Source organism: Bolinopsis microptera, chromosome 5 (genome assembly GCF_026151205.1).
Source record: "Bolinopsis microptera isolate Bmic1 chromosome 5, MBARI_Bmic_1.0, whole genome shotgun sequence".
Classification (NCBI taxonomy): Eukaryota; Metazoa; Ctenophora; class Tentaculata; order Lobata; family Bolinopsidae; genus Bolinopsis; species Bolinopsis microptera.
This window is the reverse complement of record NC_087076.1, coordinates 7,717,307-7,731,941: the sequence shown is the minus strand read 5'-3', so window position 1 is coordinate 7,731,941 and position 14,635 is coordinate 7,717,307. Positions and strand designations below refer to the sequence as shown.

General features: G+C 37.3%; 3 protein-coding genes across 3 annotated transcripts in view; 2 read left to right on the top strand and 1 right to left on the bottom strand.

Moving 5' to 3' along the window:
* Positions 1-14,635, bottom strand: part of LOC134815115 (E3 ubiquitin-protein ligase LRSAM1-like) — an 81,028-nt gene that overhangs the window by 46,312 nt on the left and 20,081 nt on the right. The gene's annotated exons all lie outside the window — the stretch shown is intronic.
* On the top strand, positions 3,546-8,018 carry LOC134815119 (CDP-diacylglycerol--inositol 3-phosphatidyltransferase-like). The gene is made up of 5 exons (XM_063823611.1): positions 3,546-3,952; positions 4,148-4,275; positions 4,544-4,636; positions 5,602-5,720; positions 6,579-8,018. Exons 1-5 carry the CDS (start codon positions 3,702-3,704, stop codon positions 6,663-6,665), a joined length of 678 nt encoding a protein of 225 aa, XP_063679681.1. The 5' UTR covers positions 3,546-3,701; the 3' UTR covers positions 6,666-8,018.
* LOC134815118 (CDP-diacylglycerol--inositol 3-phosphatidyltransferase-like) lies at positions 8,816-12,831 on the top strand. The gene is made up of 5 exons (XM_063823610.1): positions 8,816-9,091; positions 9,288-9,415; positions 9,683-9,775; positions 10,734-10,852; positions 11,687-12,831. The coding sequence occupies exons 1-5, from the start codon at positions 8,841-8,843 to the stop codon at positions 11,771-11,773; spliced, it is 678 nt and encodes a 225-aa protein (XP_063679680.1). The 5' UTR covers positions 8,816-8,840; the 3' UTR covers positions 11,774-12,831.

Here is a 14,635-nt window from a genome sequence, read left to right as displayed (position 1 = left end):
TCAGCACCTGCTAGCGCTATCTATATGATGCTATTAATATGACAGTGAATGGGCAGTGAAAAAAGTGGCATATGGTTGATAGTGACTAGTGTGCTAACCGTCTGGTTTTATTTATTCCTTAGTTTATTCTAGGTAGTTGATTTGTTGTGTGCCTGATCTTGTCGATTTACGTAGCCCGGGTAAATTATGTAACAGAAAAGGTGGCCATTCTTCATCGTTTCCTGAGCTTTGTAGTTCTATCATTACACGCTTCGCTGATTTCTTATATATGCTTATTGAGAAAATGCTAGATGGGCAAGTTATGCGACTAATGTTGTGCTCGGTAATAGCTAATATAGGACCTTTATACAGAACACTAGCGCGTAGATCTGGTTGAGAGAAAGTTGTTAGCCAGTCGATATTGTCGTCATAAGACGTGCCATACTTTGGTATATCGGGAGGAAATAAGTCTTTTATCGACGACGGCAGAAGGCCAGGCATGTAAGTTATCTTGTGCATCAGAGTCAGAGCATTTTTTATGATGACCCCGTGTACAGATAATATTTCGTACTCTTTAAACGTAGTTTTAGTATGATCCGGAAGCTTACCGTCCTTGTAATAGTAATTCACGTAGCCCGGCATAACTGCTCGTATTCCCTGCTTTTGTTTAGTGAACAGTGATTCAATATGGGATTTTGCAGCAAAGCCCCAAACTAGTGAACAGAAATTTAAGTGAGATTGTACAAAACTTTGGAAGATCTGTAAGCGTGCTTTGATTGGTAATTTGCGTTTTATTTTGAACATAATACCTATAAACCGTGACATTTTTGTTTTGACGGCTCGGATGTGGCTGGCCCATTTTAGTTTGTCGTCGACGATAACTCCTAAAAACCTGGCCTCCGTTTTGCGTTCTATAGGAGAGTTGTCGATACTTACTTGTAGAGACGATAGATCTACCCGTCTTTTTGAAAATACCATATAGCAAGCCTATAAATATTATATAATACTAGTAGGCTGACTACTGCCGAAGTTGTAACCACATATCACTTGTCATTTGTCCCAAACGTTTAGTTCATTAGTGAATTAGTTCATTAGCTTTAATAGCTTATGAGACGTTTGAAAGGTTATATCTGAGAGGCTACAGATACTGGGGATTGGGATCATGTGAACCTCTATATCAGAATTTGTTCTATATACTCTGTATTTTCCGTTTTCCCCGAGAAGCATACTGGAGGTTCTCAGCCTGTCACTTCAACATAGCTTCAGTGTTTATGATTGTTTTATTGGGGTCTTATAAAACTGTAAGTGTAACCTCGAGGTATAACCGTCTACACCCCAGGTGTAGACGGTCACGGAGAGGCCCGGTATATAAATTTTTTACTGTAATTGAATTATTATTCAGAGCGAGGATTAAATATACACAACTATTATCTTTCATTACACAACATTCTTTATTTGATGACGCGTACCTACTACGTTTTATAAATATAAGTTTAAATGTAACAGCATTTATTGTTTATCTGTGTTGATTAGTCGTTAGTGTGATTCTTACTTAAACCCACTCACCAAACCTACGTGACTTTAAAAAACTCAAACTCAAACTCTTACCTTAAATTTATATCCCAGCCATTATCTCAAACCTAAACATGTCACGATACATCTCATTACGACACTAAATCTCATTATATACCCGTCACTAAACTTCACTGATCTTCACTTTTCTGATACTATTTTTTAGTTTTTTACCTTATTTATTAGTTATTTTATGGATCCTTATACTTTCTGGTTTTAAGAGCTCCTAAAGATATTGCAAATAGTCGATTACTGTTCCGTGATATCCCAATCCGAAGCGAAAAACATCCGCTAAAAAGGATTGTTACTTACTGTAACAAAGAATAAGATGTAGCCAACTCCGGCCATAATTGGCTACATCCTGGTAACAGTTGGCCGATCGGCTAAAAAATGTAATCTGCTGGCCAAGCCGATCAATTGAAAATGAATCGGATTGGTCACGCCTCTAGTTTAGTAAAGCTAATCTTCTGAAACTGTCTTGTGGTTTTGGTCCATGTTTCCTAATATTGACATTTATAATTATATGGAAATTTTCTGGTTTTAAGCTCCTGCAGATGTTGTAATAATGGTCTGGAAAAACAACTGCAACTTCCATTACGGATGGAACTATGGATAAGTGATAAGGAACTTTCAGCTCGCTTTAAATTTTTAGAAAATCGTTTAGTCTAACGGGAATTTTGTTTGGCACTAGCAGGCTGAGACCATGCCTTGTCTCATAGAACTATAGAAGGAGGTTAGCCCTTAGGGTCAGCGCTGCCAATCATTCGTTTAAGGAGAACCCGCCTCAGAGGAGGAATAAATCTTATTGGGTATTTCATTCCTCCGTCAGAAGTGCAGATTCTGCACGGGTCACAATAAGTTCAGTGGAGGTTAAACATTGCTGCTGACTGACTCGGAATGATTCAACAGTGGCACTGCAAAATGCAAGTGGAACCATAAATTTGGTCAGGTTTGTCAAGCGAGCCGGAAGTCTTCTAGAATATTACACTGATGACTGATTATTATTCAATTACACTGAAGTCCTGAAACCCCGAATTCTCTTAACAATCACGCCACTGATTCCACGCGCTGTCACTCCCTCAATCCGTTGCTTTACAATACGAACAAAAAACTAGGTGATATTGTCAAAACGCGGTGACAATGACATAAACGTGATGCCTCTACTCAAAGTGGGGTCCTTTATCAGCATTTGTATTAAATAGTTAAGCTATACATAACAATAAGTACATACACTCACTTAGATCACATTCCTTGTTATTATAGGGACATACCAGTTTGCTTGTGTGTTCGTGTTCCGTGGTTGTTGTAGTTGTGTGTTTAGATTTGTGGTCCGTTGTTGTGGTACGTTTTCTGTCGAATGTCTTGTCATCACGAGGAAATAGCCCACAAGGGCCACATGCTGCCTGGGTATCAATCCTTGCGTCGAACCAACCCCACTTCTTAAGAAAAAAAATTGTAAATCTGGTAGTTATTTTTCTAATAAAAACTGCTCAACCAACTTTTAGGGTTGAACCTAGCGGCCGCGGCACCAATCCTTCTCGCTCAGATTACACTAAGGAACTAATAATATGTACACGTAAACGTTGCACACTGCATTGTGCGTAGATAGATCATTGTTTGTTGTTCAGTGTTTAGTAAATAGTTATGTGTAACCGGAGATAATAATGAGTTTTGTTTCTTTGACATACGTAATTATGCTCCAGCGTTTGTTTAACGTGTTGAGTGTTGTATTGTGCTGGAAAGTTTGGGAAAGGAAACATTCGAAAGTTCTTCTTACGTCGAGTGTTTTGCAAGGGAGTGTATAATTATATTGTTCGCAATGAATTCATTAATTAACTTACGATCTACAATGCAACGTATACAATAGAATAATAATATTTCAAGAGTAGTTTTTCCTCAGTTGCTTTCTCGCCGGTATTCAAGTGCATAACGTTGCTTGTACTTTTTAATTTTAGTGTTTTAGTGTTTTACGTTCCTCTCCTTTTCAGATCGCCCGAGGAGCTCTCTGGCTATTGATTGGTGCTGACACTGTTATGTTCAGTACCATCCTTGCTTATTTCATACTATTCAACGACGACGACGACTTTTCGTACTAAAATCTCTCAAGTTTTAGCAAATCTCATCTTATCTAACCGCTTATCCCTCAAATAATGGATAGTAGTAGTACGGAGATGGCTTCAACGGAACCCAACGTTTATCTTTTTGTCCCGAACCTCATCGGATACGCCAGAGTTGCGCTCATGTTTGTCGCTTTCTACTTTATAACAGATCCTGGAATGTACCATGTGACCATGACCTGCTATCTGTTGAGTCAGCTGCTGGACGCGGTTGACGGTCACGCCGCCAGAATGCTCGGCCAGACTTCAAAACTGGGTGCAATGTTAGACATGCTCACCGACAGGTTTGTCTGATACTCCCGGACCATTAGGTTGGCGGGAGCTTTTAGATACCAAGTTGTTTTTATGGAAGCATAAGAAAAAAAGGTTTGCCATGAGAAATTGAAACGATCAATTTTTGGCCAATCACTTAACTCAATATCACACTTCTATTATCACGTGTCAGGTTGGCTGGTTAATAACATAATATTTATTATCAGATGTAGCACATTAGGGCTGGTTATGGCACTGGGCCTTCTGTACAAAGATTGGTTCTTTTTCTTCCAATGTTACGCAGTCCTGGACATAGTTTCGCACTGGCTTCATCTCACTGCTTCCCACTACTCAGGTTATTGCAGAATTTACTGTGATCTTGAATTGAAAGAGATGGTTTCTCTCGATCACCCTTTTTAACGAGGATCATTTCACAATAACGAAGAATATCTACTGTTTGAACGTATACTAATACAAACTTAAAGTTAAACATATACATTAAACATACATTATAGAGTTTATTGAAGATTTAAAAAATGTATGGTTATATCGCGTTGTGAAGCTAGTGCCAGTGGTGGGGAACTAACTTTTCCAAATTTATTATTTTATACCGCCCCCCTCAGGTGCCACCTCACACAAGACTATAGACCTGTCCTCTAACCCGATACTGTATTACTACTACCAAAACAGAACCGTTCTCTTCTCGATGTGTGCAGGTACAGTTTAACTCTATTAATCTTTATGTCATTATCATTTTACAAGTGTAGCCCAGCCTACTGCCGGGATTTCACTGTCGCAGTTTAAACTTTAATTAAAGGGCCAAAAGTATGAACTGTCCAAAACTGCATTATAAAAAAGCTTGCGTGTTGCGACAAAATTGTCAAGCGATCAAGAGTCATCTGTAAAACAAAATGATGAAACATCACCATAGTGACTACAGTCAAACTTTATTAACATTATTTCCAATAAATTACAAATTAACATTATTTAACATTATTTCCAATAATATTAGCAATTGAGCTTCCTAAAAGACCCCGCGGACAGTAGCAGCAATCATGGAGTCACTGTGTCAGGCCCACTATGAATATTTAATTATTGCAGGTTACGCAATTACAATGAGGGATAGTGAGAGAGGGGGCAGCCAAGTCGAATTAAACCTCGTATATATTTCAGATAGCACCCGCCGCTATAATAAATGACAACAACTAATGAACAACTATACTCCTTACTAATGAACAATTAAACCATCGTCCGAATCTCCAATTTATAAAAACCTTAATCATTTAGGTTCGTCAGAGGTTTGTCGGCACTATACCGAAAAAACCATTCCCACAACTTTTACCATTTTCTTGATTGTTGATTAAGTATAATATACTTATATTACTTATATATAAGTAATATAAGTCATTCGTGAATTACACAAGTACCCACCCATCCACCTACGAATTTTTCACTGATATTATTAATCTATTAACTTGGAGGAATCTACAAAAAAAGGGTTCGGTACTCTACCTCGTTAGACTCTACCGCGTGAGCTATTCAGAAAAATTCCCCTTTGTCATAACCAAACACAAACCTCAATTTTTTGCGCCCGGAAATCTTACGCCGTAGAGTCCGGGTCCCATGCGTAATAAGTGCACAAATTATTTACTGGATTTATTTACACTGTTCTCTCTCCCAGGAAACGAGTTATTCTTCGCGGCCCTCTACCTACTTTACTTTAGTGAAGGTCCCAATTTCGGAGGTTACGGTTTCTTCAGATCAGTAGTTATCTGCTGTGCACCGGTTATGGTCCTCAAGGTAGGTCCTAAGGTCCTTGCTTTGTTGATGAACGTTATCTTAACCGGTTCTCGAGGAATGTTGTATTTTATTTCTTGAAATCTAGCCGGAGGTGATTCACGTATTCTAGTTTGACAACTTAAGTTCGCCAGATATCACCCCTGTCGAACTTCGGTATGAGTCGAACTAGAGTCCAGGTAGCGTACTCTAGTTCGACAAATAGTTTCTGCCATGCACTTGTGATCCAACGGTTATTGCCGGGTCCTCATCATAGGAAGGATCACAGGGTTCAATTGCAGATAAAACAATTTTCTGACATCTAGCAACCAGCGGTTAGAAATTCCAAAACCTTTCAGTATACGTAGTTCTAATTTTCCTGTTTGCCAATCAGTTCTGGTCTAGCTAACAGGAAAATAGATTGATATCAGACTGTTTCCGGTTCAACAGCCAAATCTCTAGACGGGTACTCGGTTACTAGTCGTTTGTGATAATTAAACATAAAGTGTGATATGTGGTAGATATTTATATAGCGTACTCTACAATATAGATCTATAAAACGGAGTACGAGTTACTACGATAGTATTTTATCTCTCCGCTAAGTCTACAATTCTGCTAACTAACAATTGAGTCTGATGTCTATTAAATGTTCATAGATATGGATTATAGAGATTACATTCACACATAGTTGAACAGCATGAGACAAGTGGGAACCAAACAAACGAATAGATTTCAAAACCGTAAGGGATTGTTGCTTGAGATCGGAGATTTCAAAACTCTAGTTTGTAGTTCGACAGTCGAAGTTCTCTTGTCGAACTTTAGTACGTGTCGAACTTGGGTCCAGGTAGTGCACTTTATTTATTGTTATTGTCTTTATTTCAGAGCGTGATATCAGTGGTACAGTTAATAGCTGCAGCAAATAACATCGTTGTTGTTGACACGGAGGAACACACTCGAGCAAAGGAATAGAAAAATCAACGTGTTCTTTCTTCTGATATTGTTAAACATTATAGTTATCTCTAGCTCTGTACAGATAAGATCGCGTAAGTCGTATTCATAAAAAGTTGAAAAAATTTGGTATTCATGAATACCAAATAAAAAAATTATGAATATCAACTACCTTTTATGAATACCAACTACCTTTTGCTTAGCAATTGCTAAGCTGAATTGCTAGGTAGTCGCTAATTTTGATACATATCCGGCTGTAAAGTAATTAGCTAATTATCCTATTGAATAATGATTTTACAAAAAAGTTGTCGGAGAAAAAGTTGGTCCTCACCGAAAAATACACATCTAGTAAATACCAGAACCTTCTGTAAACTTTACAGCCAGAGATTCATCAAAATTAGCGACTACAGCATACAGACTACCTAGCAATGCCTAGCAAAAGGTAGTTTGTAATTGTATTTTAAAATTTGGTATTCGTGAATACCAAATTTTTTCAGCTTTTTATGAATACGACTTTCGAAGTGACTGCAATTATTTAAAGCTTTTCAATTAACTAAAATTGTGACAAATTTTGATGTTTGCGGCTTAGGAATGAGGAAGCATTTATAAATGTTCTATAAATTTCTTTTTTAGTTTTGGTGAAAATCGTAAACTTCCAAAGCAAAATGGTGGGAGAGGCTAAAGTTAGAAACTTTTTGCTTCATAAATATTTTAATGATCCGTAAATAGAATTGTTTGAACTTTGAAAACTGTCTTTTTCTGAACTTTCAGATATTTGCAGATCGCAGATGAAGCCCATGATTTACCTATTAATAATTTTCCAGATTTAAAACTATTTTAGGAATAATTAAATATATAATATTTGCATATAATTCACGTGGCAACAATGAATAATACAATTTTTTATTACAATATTGAATATGAGCATTTGCAATTTTGCAGTCGTAAATTTTTTTTCTTCCAAGTCCCTGAATTCAGTCGGTTGCGAGCGAAGTTTTTTTGCAATATTATTAAAAAGTTCTGATGTTATCTAAATCTAATATGTGTGAATGAAAATGTGTGTCCAACAAAACAATTTATCATTATCAATCTATTGCTATTTATATTGAAACTCCTGTTAACTTTTTTCCACTTTTGACATAAATGATAATAATGTTTTCATTTAAATAAAGTTGCAATCTCCAATCTCAATGCTTAACAATACTACTAATACTAACAATGGATATATTATTTATATTTTATTTTTAGTATCCTATTTAAGTTAGTTAACTTATTTAAGTTAGTTATACTTATATAATTTTAATCAAAGTTTACTGGGCGGCGCTCAGCCTGTCACCGGCAGCAGCTCAATCTATGTTGTATGTTTATTGTAGGTTTCCGTTTATAACCTACCAAGACTCGCGCCGAGTTCGACTCCAGACTCGTCGACGCGGTCTTATTTGAAACAAATATTTTATAATATGCTGCCTGGGTATCAATCCTTCTTAAGAATCCTTCTTAAGAAAAAAAGTGTAAATCTGGTAGTTGTTTTTCTAATAAAAACTGCTCAACCAACTTTTAGGGTTGAACCTGGCGGCCGCGGCACCAATCCTTTCTCGCTTCAGATTACACTAAGGAACTAATAATATGTACACGTAAACGTTGCACACTGCATTGTGCGTAGAATTAGATCATTGTTTGTTGTTCAGTGTTTAGTAAATAGTTTTGTGTAACCGGAGATAATAATGAGTTTTGTTTCTTTGACATACGTAATTATGCTCCATCGTTTGTTTAACGTGTTGTATTGTGCTGGAAAGTTTGGGAAGGGAAACATTCGAAAGTTCTTCTAACGTCGAGCGTTTTGCAAGGGAGTGTATAATTATATTGTTCGCAATGAATTCATTAATTAACTTACGATATACAATGCAACGTATACAATAGAATAATAATATTTCAAGAGTAGTTTTTCCTCAGTTGCTTTCTCACCGGTATTCAAGTGCATAACGTTGCTTGTACTTTTTAATTTTAGTGTTTTTACGTTCCTCTCCTTTTCAGATCGCCCGAGGAGCTCTCTGGCTATTGATTGGTGCTGACACTGTTATGTTCAGTACCATCCTTGCTTATTTCATACTATTCAACGACGACGACGACTTTTCGTACTAAAATCTCTCAAGTTTTAGCAAATCTCATCTTATCTAACCGCTTATCCCTCAAATAATGGATAGTAGTAGTACGGAGATGGCTTCAACGGAACCCAACGTTTATCTTTTTGTCCCGAACCTCATCGGATACGCCAGAGTTGCGCTCATGTTTGTCGCTTTCTACTTTATAACAGATCCTGGAATGTACCATGTGACCATGACCTGCTATCTGTTGAGTCAGCTGCTGGACGCGGTTGACGGTCACGCCGCCAGAATGCTCGGCCAGACTTCAAAACTGGGTGCAATGTTAGACATGCTCACCGACAGGTTTGTCTGATACTTCCGGACTATTAGGTTGGCGGGAGCTTTTAGATACCAAGTTGTTTTTATGGAAGCATAAGAAAAAAAAGGTTTGCCATGAGAAATTGAAACGATCAATTTTTGGCCAATCACTTAACTCAATATCACACTTCTATTATCACGTGTCAGGTTGACAGGTTAATAACATAATATTTATTATCAGATGTAGCACATTAGGGCTGGTTATGGCACTGGGCCTTCTGTACAAAGATTGGTTCTTTTTCTTCCAATGTTACGCAGTCCTGGACATAGTTTCGCACTGGCTTCATCTCACTGCTTCCCACTACTCAGGTTATTGCAGAATTTACTAAGATCTTGAATTGAAACTTAAAGAGATGGTTTATCTCTCGATCACCCTTTTTAACGAGGATCATTTCACAATTACGGAGAAAATCTACTGTTTGAACGTATCCTGATACAAACTTAAATATTATACATTATACATTATAGAGTTTATTGAAGATTTTAAAAATGTATGGGAATATCGCGATGTGAAGCTAGTGCCAGTGGTGGGGAACTAACCTTTCCAAATTTATTATTTTATACCGCCTAAATCAGGTGCCACCTCACACAAGACTATAGACCTGTCCTCTAACCCGATACTGTATTACTACTACCAAAACAGAACCGTTCTCTTCTCAATGTGTGCAGGTGCAGTTTAACTCTATTAATCTTTATGTCATTATCATTTTACAAGTGTAACCCAGCCTACTGCCGGGATTTCACTGTCGCAGTTTAAACTTTAATTAAAGGGCCAAAAGTATGAACTGTCCAAAACTGCATTATAAAAAAGCTTGCGTGTTGCGACAAAATTGTCAAGCGATCAAGAGTCATCTATAAAACAAAATTATAAAACATCACCATAGTGACAAACTTTATTAACATTATTTCCAATTAATTACAAATTAACATTATTTAACATTATTTCCAATAATATTAGCAATTGAGCTTCCTAAAAGACCCCGCGGACAGTAGCAATCATGGTGTCAGGCCCACTATGAATATTTAATTATTGCAGGTTACGCAATGAGGGAGAGTGAGAGAGGGGGCAGCTAAGTCGAATTAAATCTCGTATATATTTCAGATAGCACCCGCCGCTATAATAAATGACAACAACTAATGAACAACTAGACTCCTTACTAATGAACCACCAATTAAACCATCGTCCGAATCTCCAATTTATAAAAACCTTAATCATTTAGGTTCGTCTGCAGAGGTTTGTCGGCACTATACCGAAAAAAACCATTCCCACAACTTTTACCATTTTCTTGATTGGTGATTAAGTATAATATAATTATATTATTATTACTTATATATAAGTAATATAAGTCATTCGTGAATTACACGAGTATCCACCCATCCACCGACGAATTTTTCACTGATATTATTAATCTATTAACTTGGAGGAATCTACAAAAAAAAGGGTTCGGTACTTTACCTCTTCAGACTCTACCGCGTGAGCTATTCAGAAAAATTCTCGCATGTCATAACCAAACCCAAACCTCAATTTTTTGCGCCCGAAAATCTTACGCCGTAGAGTCCGGGTCCCATGCGTTATAAGTGCACAAATTATTTACTGGATTTATTTACACTGTTCTCTCTCTCCCAGGAAACGAGTTATTCTTCGCGGCCCTCTACCTACTTTACTTTAGTGAAGGTCCCAATATCGGAGGTTATGGTTTCTTCAGATCAGTAGTTATCTGCTGTGCACCGGTTATGGTCCTCAAGGTAGGTCCTTGCTTTGTTGATGAACGTTATTTTAACCGGTTCTCGAGGAATTTTGTATTTTATTTCTTGAAATCTAGCCGGAGGTGATTCACGTATTCTAGTTCGACAACTTAAGTTCGCCAGATATCACCCCTGTCGAACTTCGGTATGAGTCGAACTAGAGTCCAGGTAGCGTACTCTAGTTCGACAAATAGTTTCTGCTTGTGATCCAACGGTTATTGCCGGGTCCTCATCATAGGAAGGATCACAGGGTTCAATTGCAGATAAAACAATTTTCTGACATCTAGCAACCAGCGGTTAGAAATTCCAAAACCTTTCAGTATACGTAGTTCTAATTTTCCTGTTTGCCAATCAGTTCTGGTCTAGCTAACAGGAAAATAGATTGATATCAGACTGTTTCCGGTTCAACAGCCAAATCTCTAGACGGGTACTCGGTTACTAGTCGTTTGTGATAATATAAAGTGTGGTATGTGGTAGATATTTATATAGCGTACTCTACAATCTAGATCTATAAAACGGAGTACGAGTTACCACGATAGTCTTTTATCTCTCCGCTAAGTCTACAATTCTGCTAACTAACAATTCAGTCTGATGTCCATTAAATGTTCATAGATATGGAATATAGAGATTACATTCACACATAGTTGAACAGCATGAGACAAGTGGGAACCAAACAAACGAATAGATTTCAAAACCGTAAGGGATTGTTGCTTGAGATCGGAGATTTCAAAACTCTAGTTTGTAGTTCGACAGTCGAAGTTCTCTTGTCGAACTTTAGTACGTGTCGAACTTGGGTCCAGGTAGTGCACTTTATTGTTATTGTCTTTATTTCAGAGCGTGATATCAGTGGTACAGTTAATAGCTGCAGCAAATAACATCGTTGTTGTTGACACGGAGGAACACACTCGAGCAAAGGAATAGAAAAATCAACGTGTTCTTTCTTCTGATATTGTTAAACATTATTAGTTATATCTAGCTCTGTACAGATAAGATCGCGTAAGTCGTATTCATAAAAAGTTGAAAAAATTTGGTATTCATGAATACCAAATAAAAAAATTATGAATATCAACTACCTTTTATGAATACCAACTACCTTTTGCTTAGCAATTGCTAAGCTGAATTGGTAGGTAGTCGCTAATTTTGATACATATCCGGCTGTAAAGTAATTAGCTAATTATCCTATTGAATAATGATTTTACAAAAAAGTTGTCGGAGAAAAAGTTGGTCCTCACCGAAAAATACACACATCTAGTAAATACCAGAACCTTCTGTAAACTTTACAGCCAGAGATTCATCAAAATTAGCGACTACAGCATACAGACTACCTAGCAATGCCTATGCAAAAGGTAGTTTGTAATTGTATTTTAAAATTTGGTATTCGTGAATACCAAATTTTTTCAGCTTTTTATGAATACGACTTTCGAAGTGACTGCAATTATTTAAAGCTTTTCAATTAACTAAAATTTTGACAAATTTTGATGTTTGCGGCTTAGGAATGAGGAAGCATTTATAAATGTTCTATAAATTTCTTTTTTAGTTTTGGTGAAAATCATAAACTTCCAAAGCAAAATGGTGGGAGGGCTAAAGTTAGAAACTTTTTGCTTCATAAATATTTTAATGATCCGTAAATAGAATTGTTTGAAAATTGTCTTTTTCTGAACTTTCAGATATTTGCAGATCGCAGATGAAGCCCATGATTTACCTATTAATAATTTTCCAGATTAAAACTATTTTAGGAATAATTCAATATATAATATTTGCATGTAATTCACGTGGCAACAATGAATAATACAATGTTTTATTACAATATTGAATATGAGCATTTGCAATTTTGCAGTCGTAAATTTTTTTTCTTCCAAGTCCCTGAATTCAGTCGGTTGCGAGCGAAGTTTTTTTGCAATATTATTAAAAAGTTCTGATGTTATCTAAATCTAATATGTGTGAATGAAAATGTGTGTCCAACAAAACAATTTATCATTATCAATCTATCGCTATTTATATTGAAACTCCTGTTAACTTTTTTCCACTTTTGACATAAATGATAATAATGTTTTCATTTAAATAAAGTTGCAATCTCCAATCTCAATGCTTAACAATACTAACAACTAACAATGGATATATTATTTATATTTTATTTTTAATATCCTATTTAAGTTAGTTAACTTATTTAAGTTAGTTATACTTATATAATTTTAATCAAAGTTTACTGGGCGGCGCTCAGCCTGTCACCGGCAGCCTCAATCCACAATCTATGTTGTATGTTTATTGTAGGTTTCCGTTTATAACCTACCAAGACTCGCGCCGAGTTCGACTCCAGACTCGTCGACGCGGTCTTATTTCAATTTGAAACAAATATTTTATAATATTTGAAACAAATATTTTACGAGTATCACCCGTTATAATATTAATATGTTCATAAACATTATTGGCCTGGGGTCCCCAGGTAAAGTTTGCAGTTTGATAAGATTAAGGCTACTAGTACTTAATGTGTTTGTTTTCACTGCACAGAATTACAAATTCTGCGCCAGCGACCTGTCTCTTTAGTTATACTAATAGTATAGCGCGCAGGCCAGGGCTATATTCTGGTTTAGTGCAATGTTTCGTCAGGATCCATACCATTCTTAAAAAATAAATTAAAATTGGACATAACTCACTAGCTAATAGTGATATTACTGGGCGGCGCTCAGCCTGTCATTCCGCCAAATCTTTTATGAACATAATGCCTGGGGTCCCCAGGTAAATAGTGATACTGCATGCAGTGTAATTATATATACAATCTATTGATCTGGCTTCCACCTCGCCACATGTGCAATTAATCGACGACACTTACACTCTATAGGGCTAGGAGGGTTACAGGTTAATTGTTAATTGACGACGTCAATTCTTCGCAGCTCGGCGAGGCCCAGTAGCGCATTTCGCCGATCTAACGAAGTGGTTGCTTTTCTTGTAGCGCGATGCGTTACTGTGCCGCGCCGAGCTGAGATGAATTGACATCGTCAATTAATTGCTTTTCATACGTTATATGCTTTTCATACGTTGTATGACCCGTCGCGCACAAGTGCGCGGCTCCCATGTATCGTAGAAACGCTAAAGGGGACGCCACTTAGTGAAACGACAATGGGGGTCACGGCGTGATAGAAGTGGTTGCAAGAAGCATTATTGTACACGGCTGTCATCCGTCCAATCCTATCCTACTGCTGTAGTATATGGATCAGGGCCACTCAAACGGACTATAACGCGAAGAAACTCAAACGTGTTCAGGCATTGGCACTCAGAATGATGTCTGGTGCCATGCCAAGCACACCTTTTATCGCATTGAATCACCTCACCGACACTTCTGACATCATACTGTTCCTGCAAGGCGAAGCAGCAAAGGGTGCGGCCAGGCTACAAGCTTATGGCAGCCTCACTCTTGAAACTATCGCTTTCAGGAAGGGAACTATCAAAAATCATACCACTATCAACAAGCAATTCATGGCAGACCTCATTATCCCACCTAGAGCAACGAGAGACCTAACAACACCAACCATGATGCTGGGACGGCACTTCACCGTCACAACTCCTGGAGCCGATACCACTGAATATAGAAATTCACTTCAAAACACCATCGACAACATTACCAGTGAAACGATCACCTGCTACACTGACGGGTCACTCACAGACTCAGGATGCGGGGCTGGCTATATCATCACAACTGACAACAATAACACCACCCTTGAAGAAAGATCATTCAAGCTCCCTGATTATTGCACTGTTTACCAAACAGAGCTCACCGCCATCATT

What these genes read in the sequence shown, in the direction of transcription:
- LOC134815119 (XM_063823611.1), top strand. Translation starts at nt 3,702, where the DNA reads ATGGATAGTAGTAGTACGGAGATGGCTTCAACGGAACCCAACGTTTAT. An exon ending in CACTGCTTCCCACTACTCAG is followed by an intron (nt 4,276 to 4,543) that starts GTTATTGCAGAA and finishes CGCCCCCCTCAG; the next exon opens with GTGCCACCTCACACAAGACT. An exon ending in TCTCTTCTCGATGTGTGCAG is followed by an intron (nt 4,637 to 5,601) that starts GTACAGTTTAAC and finishes TCTCTCTCCCAG; the next exon opens with GAAACGAGTTATTCTTCGCG.
- LOC134815118 (XM_063823610.1), top strand. Translation starts at nt 8,841, where the DNA reads ATGGATAGTAGTAGTACGGAGATGGCTTCAACGGAACCCAACGTTTAT. An exon ending in TCTCTTCTCAATGTGTGCAG is followed by an intron (nt 9,776 to 10,733) that starts GTGCAGTTTAAC and finishes TCTCTCTCCCAG; the next exon opens with GAAACGAGTTATTCTTCGCG. An exon ending in CACCGGTTATGGTCCTCAAG is followed by an intron (nt 10,853 to 11,686) that starts GTAGGTCCTTGC and finishes TCTTTATTTCAG; the next exon opens with AGCGTGATATCAGTGGTACA.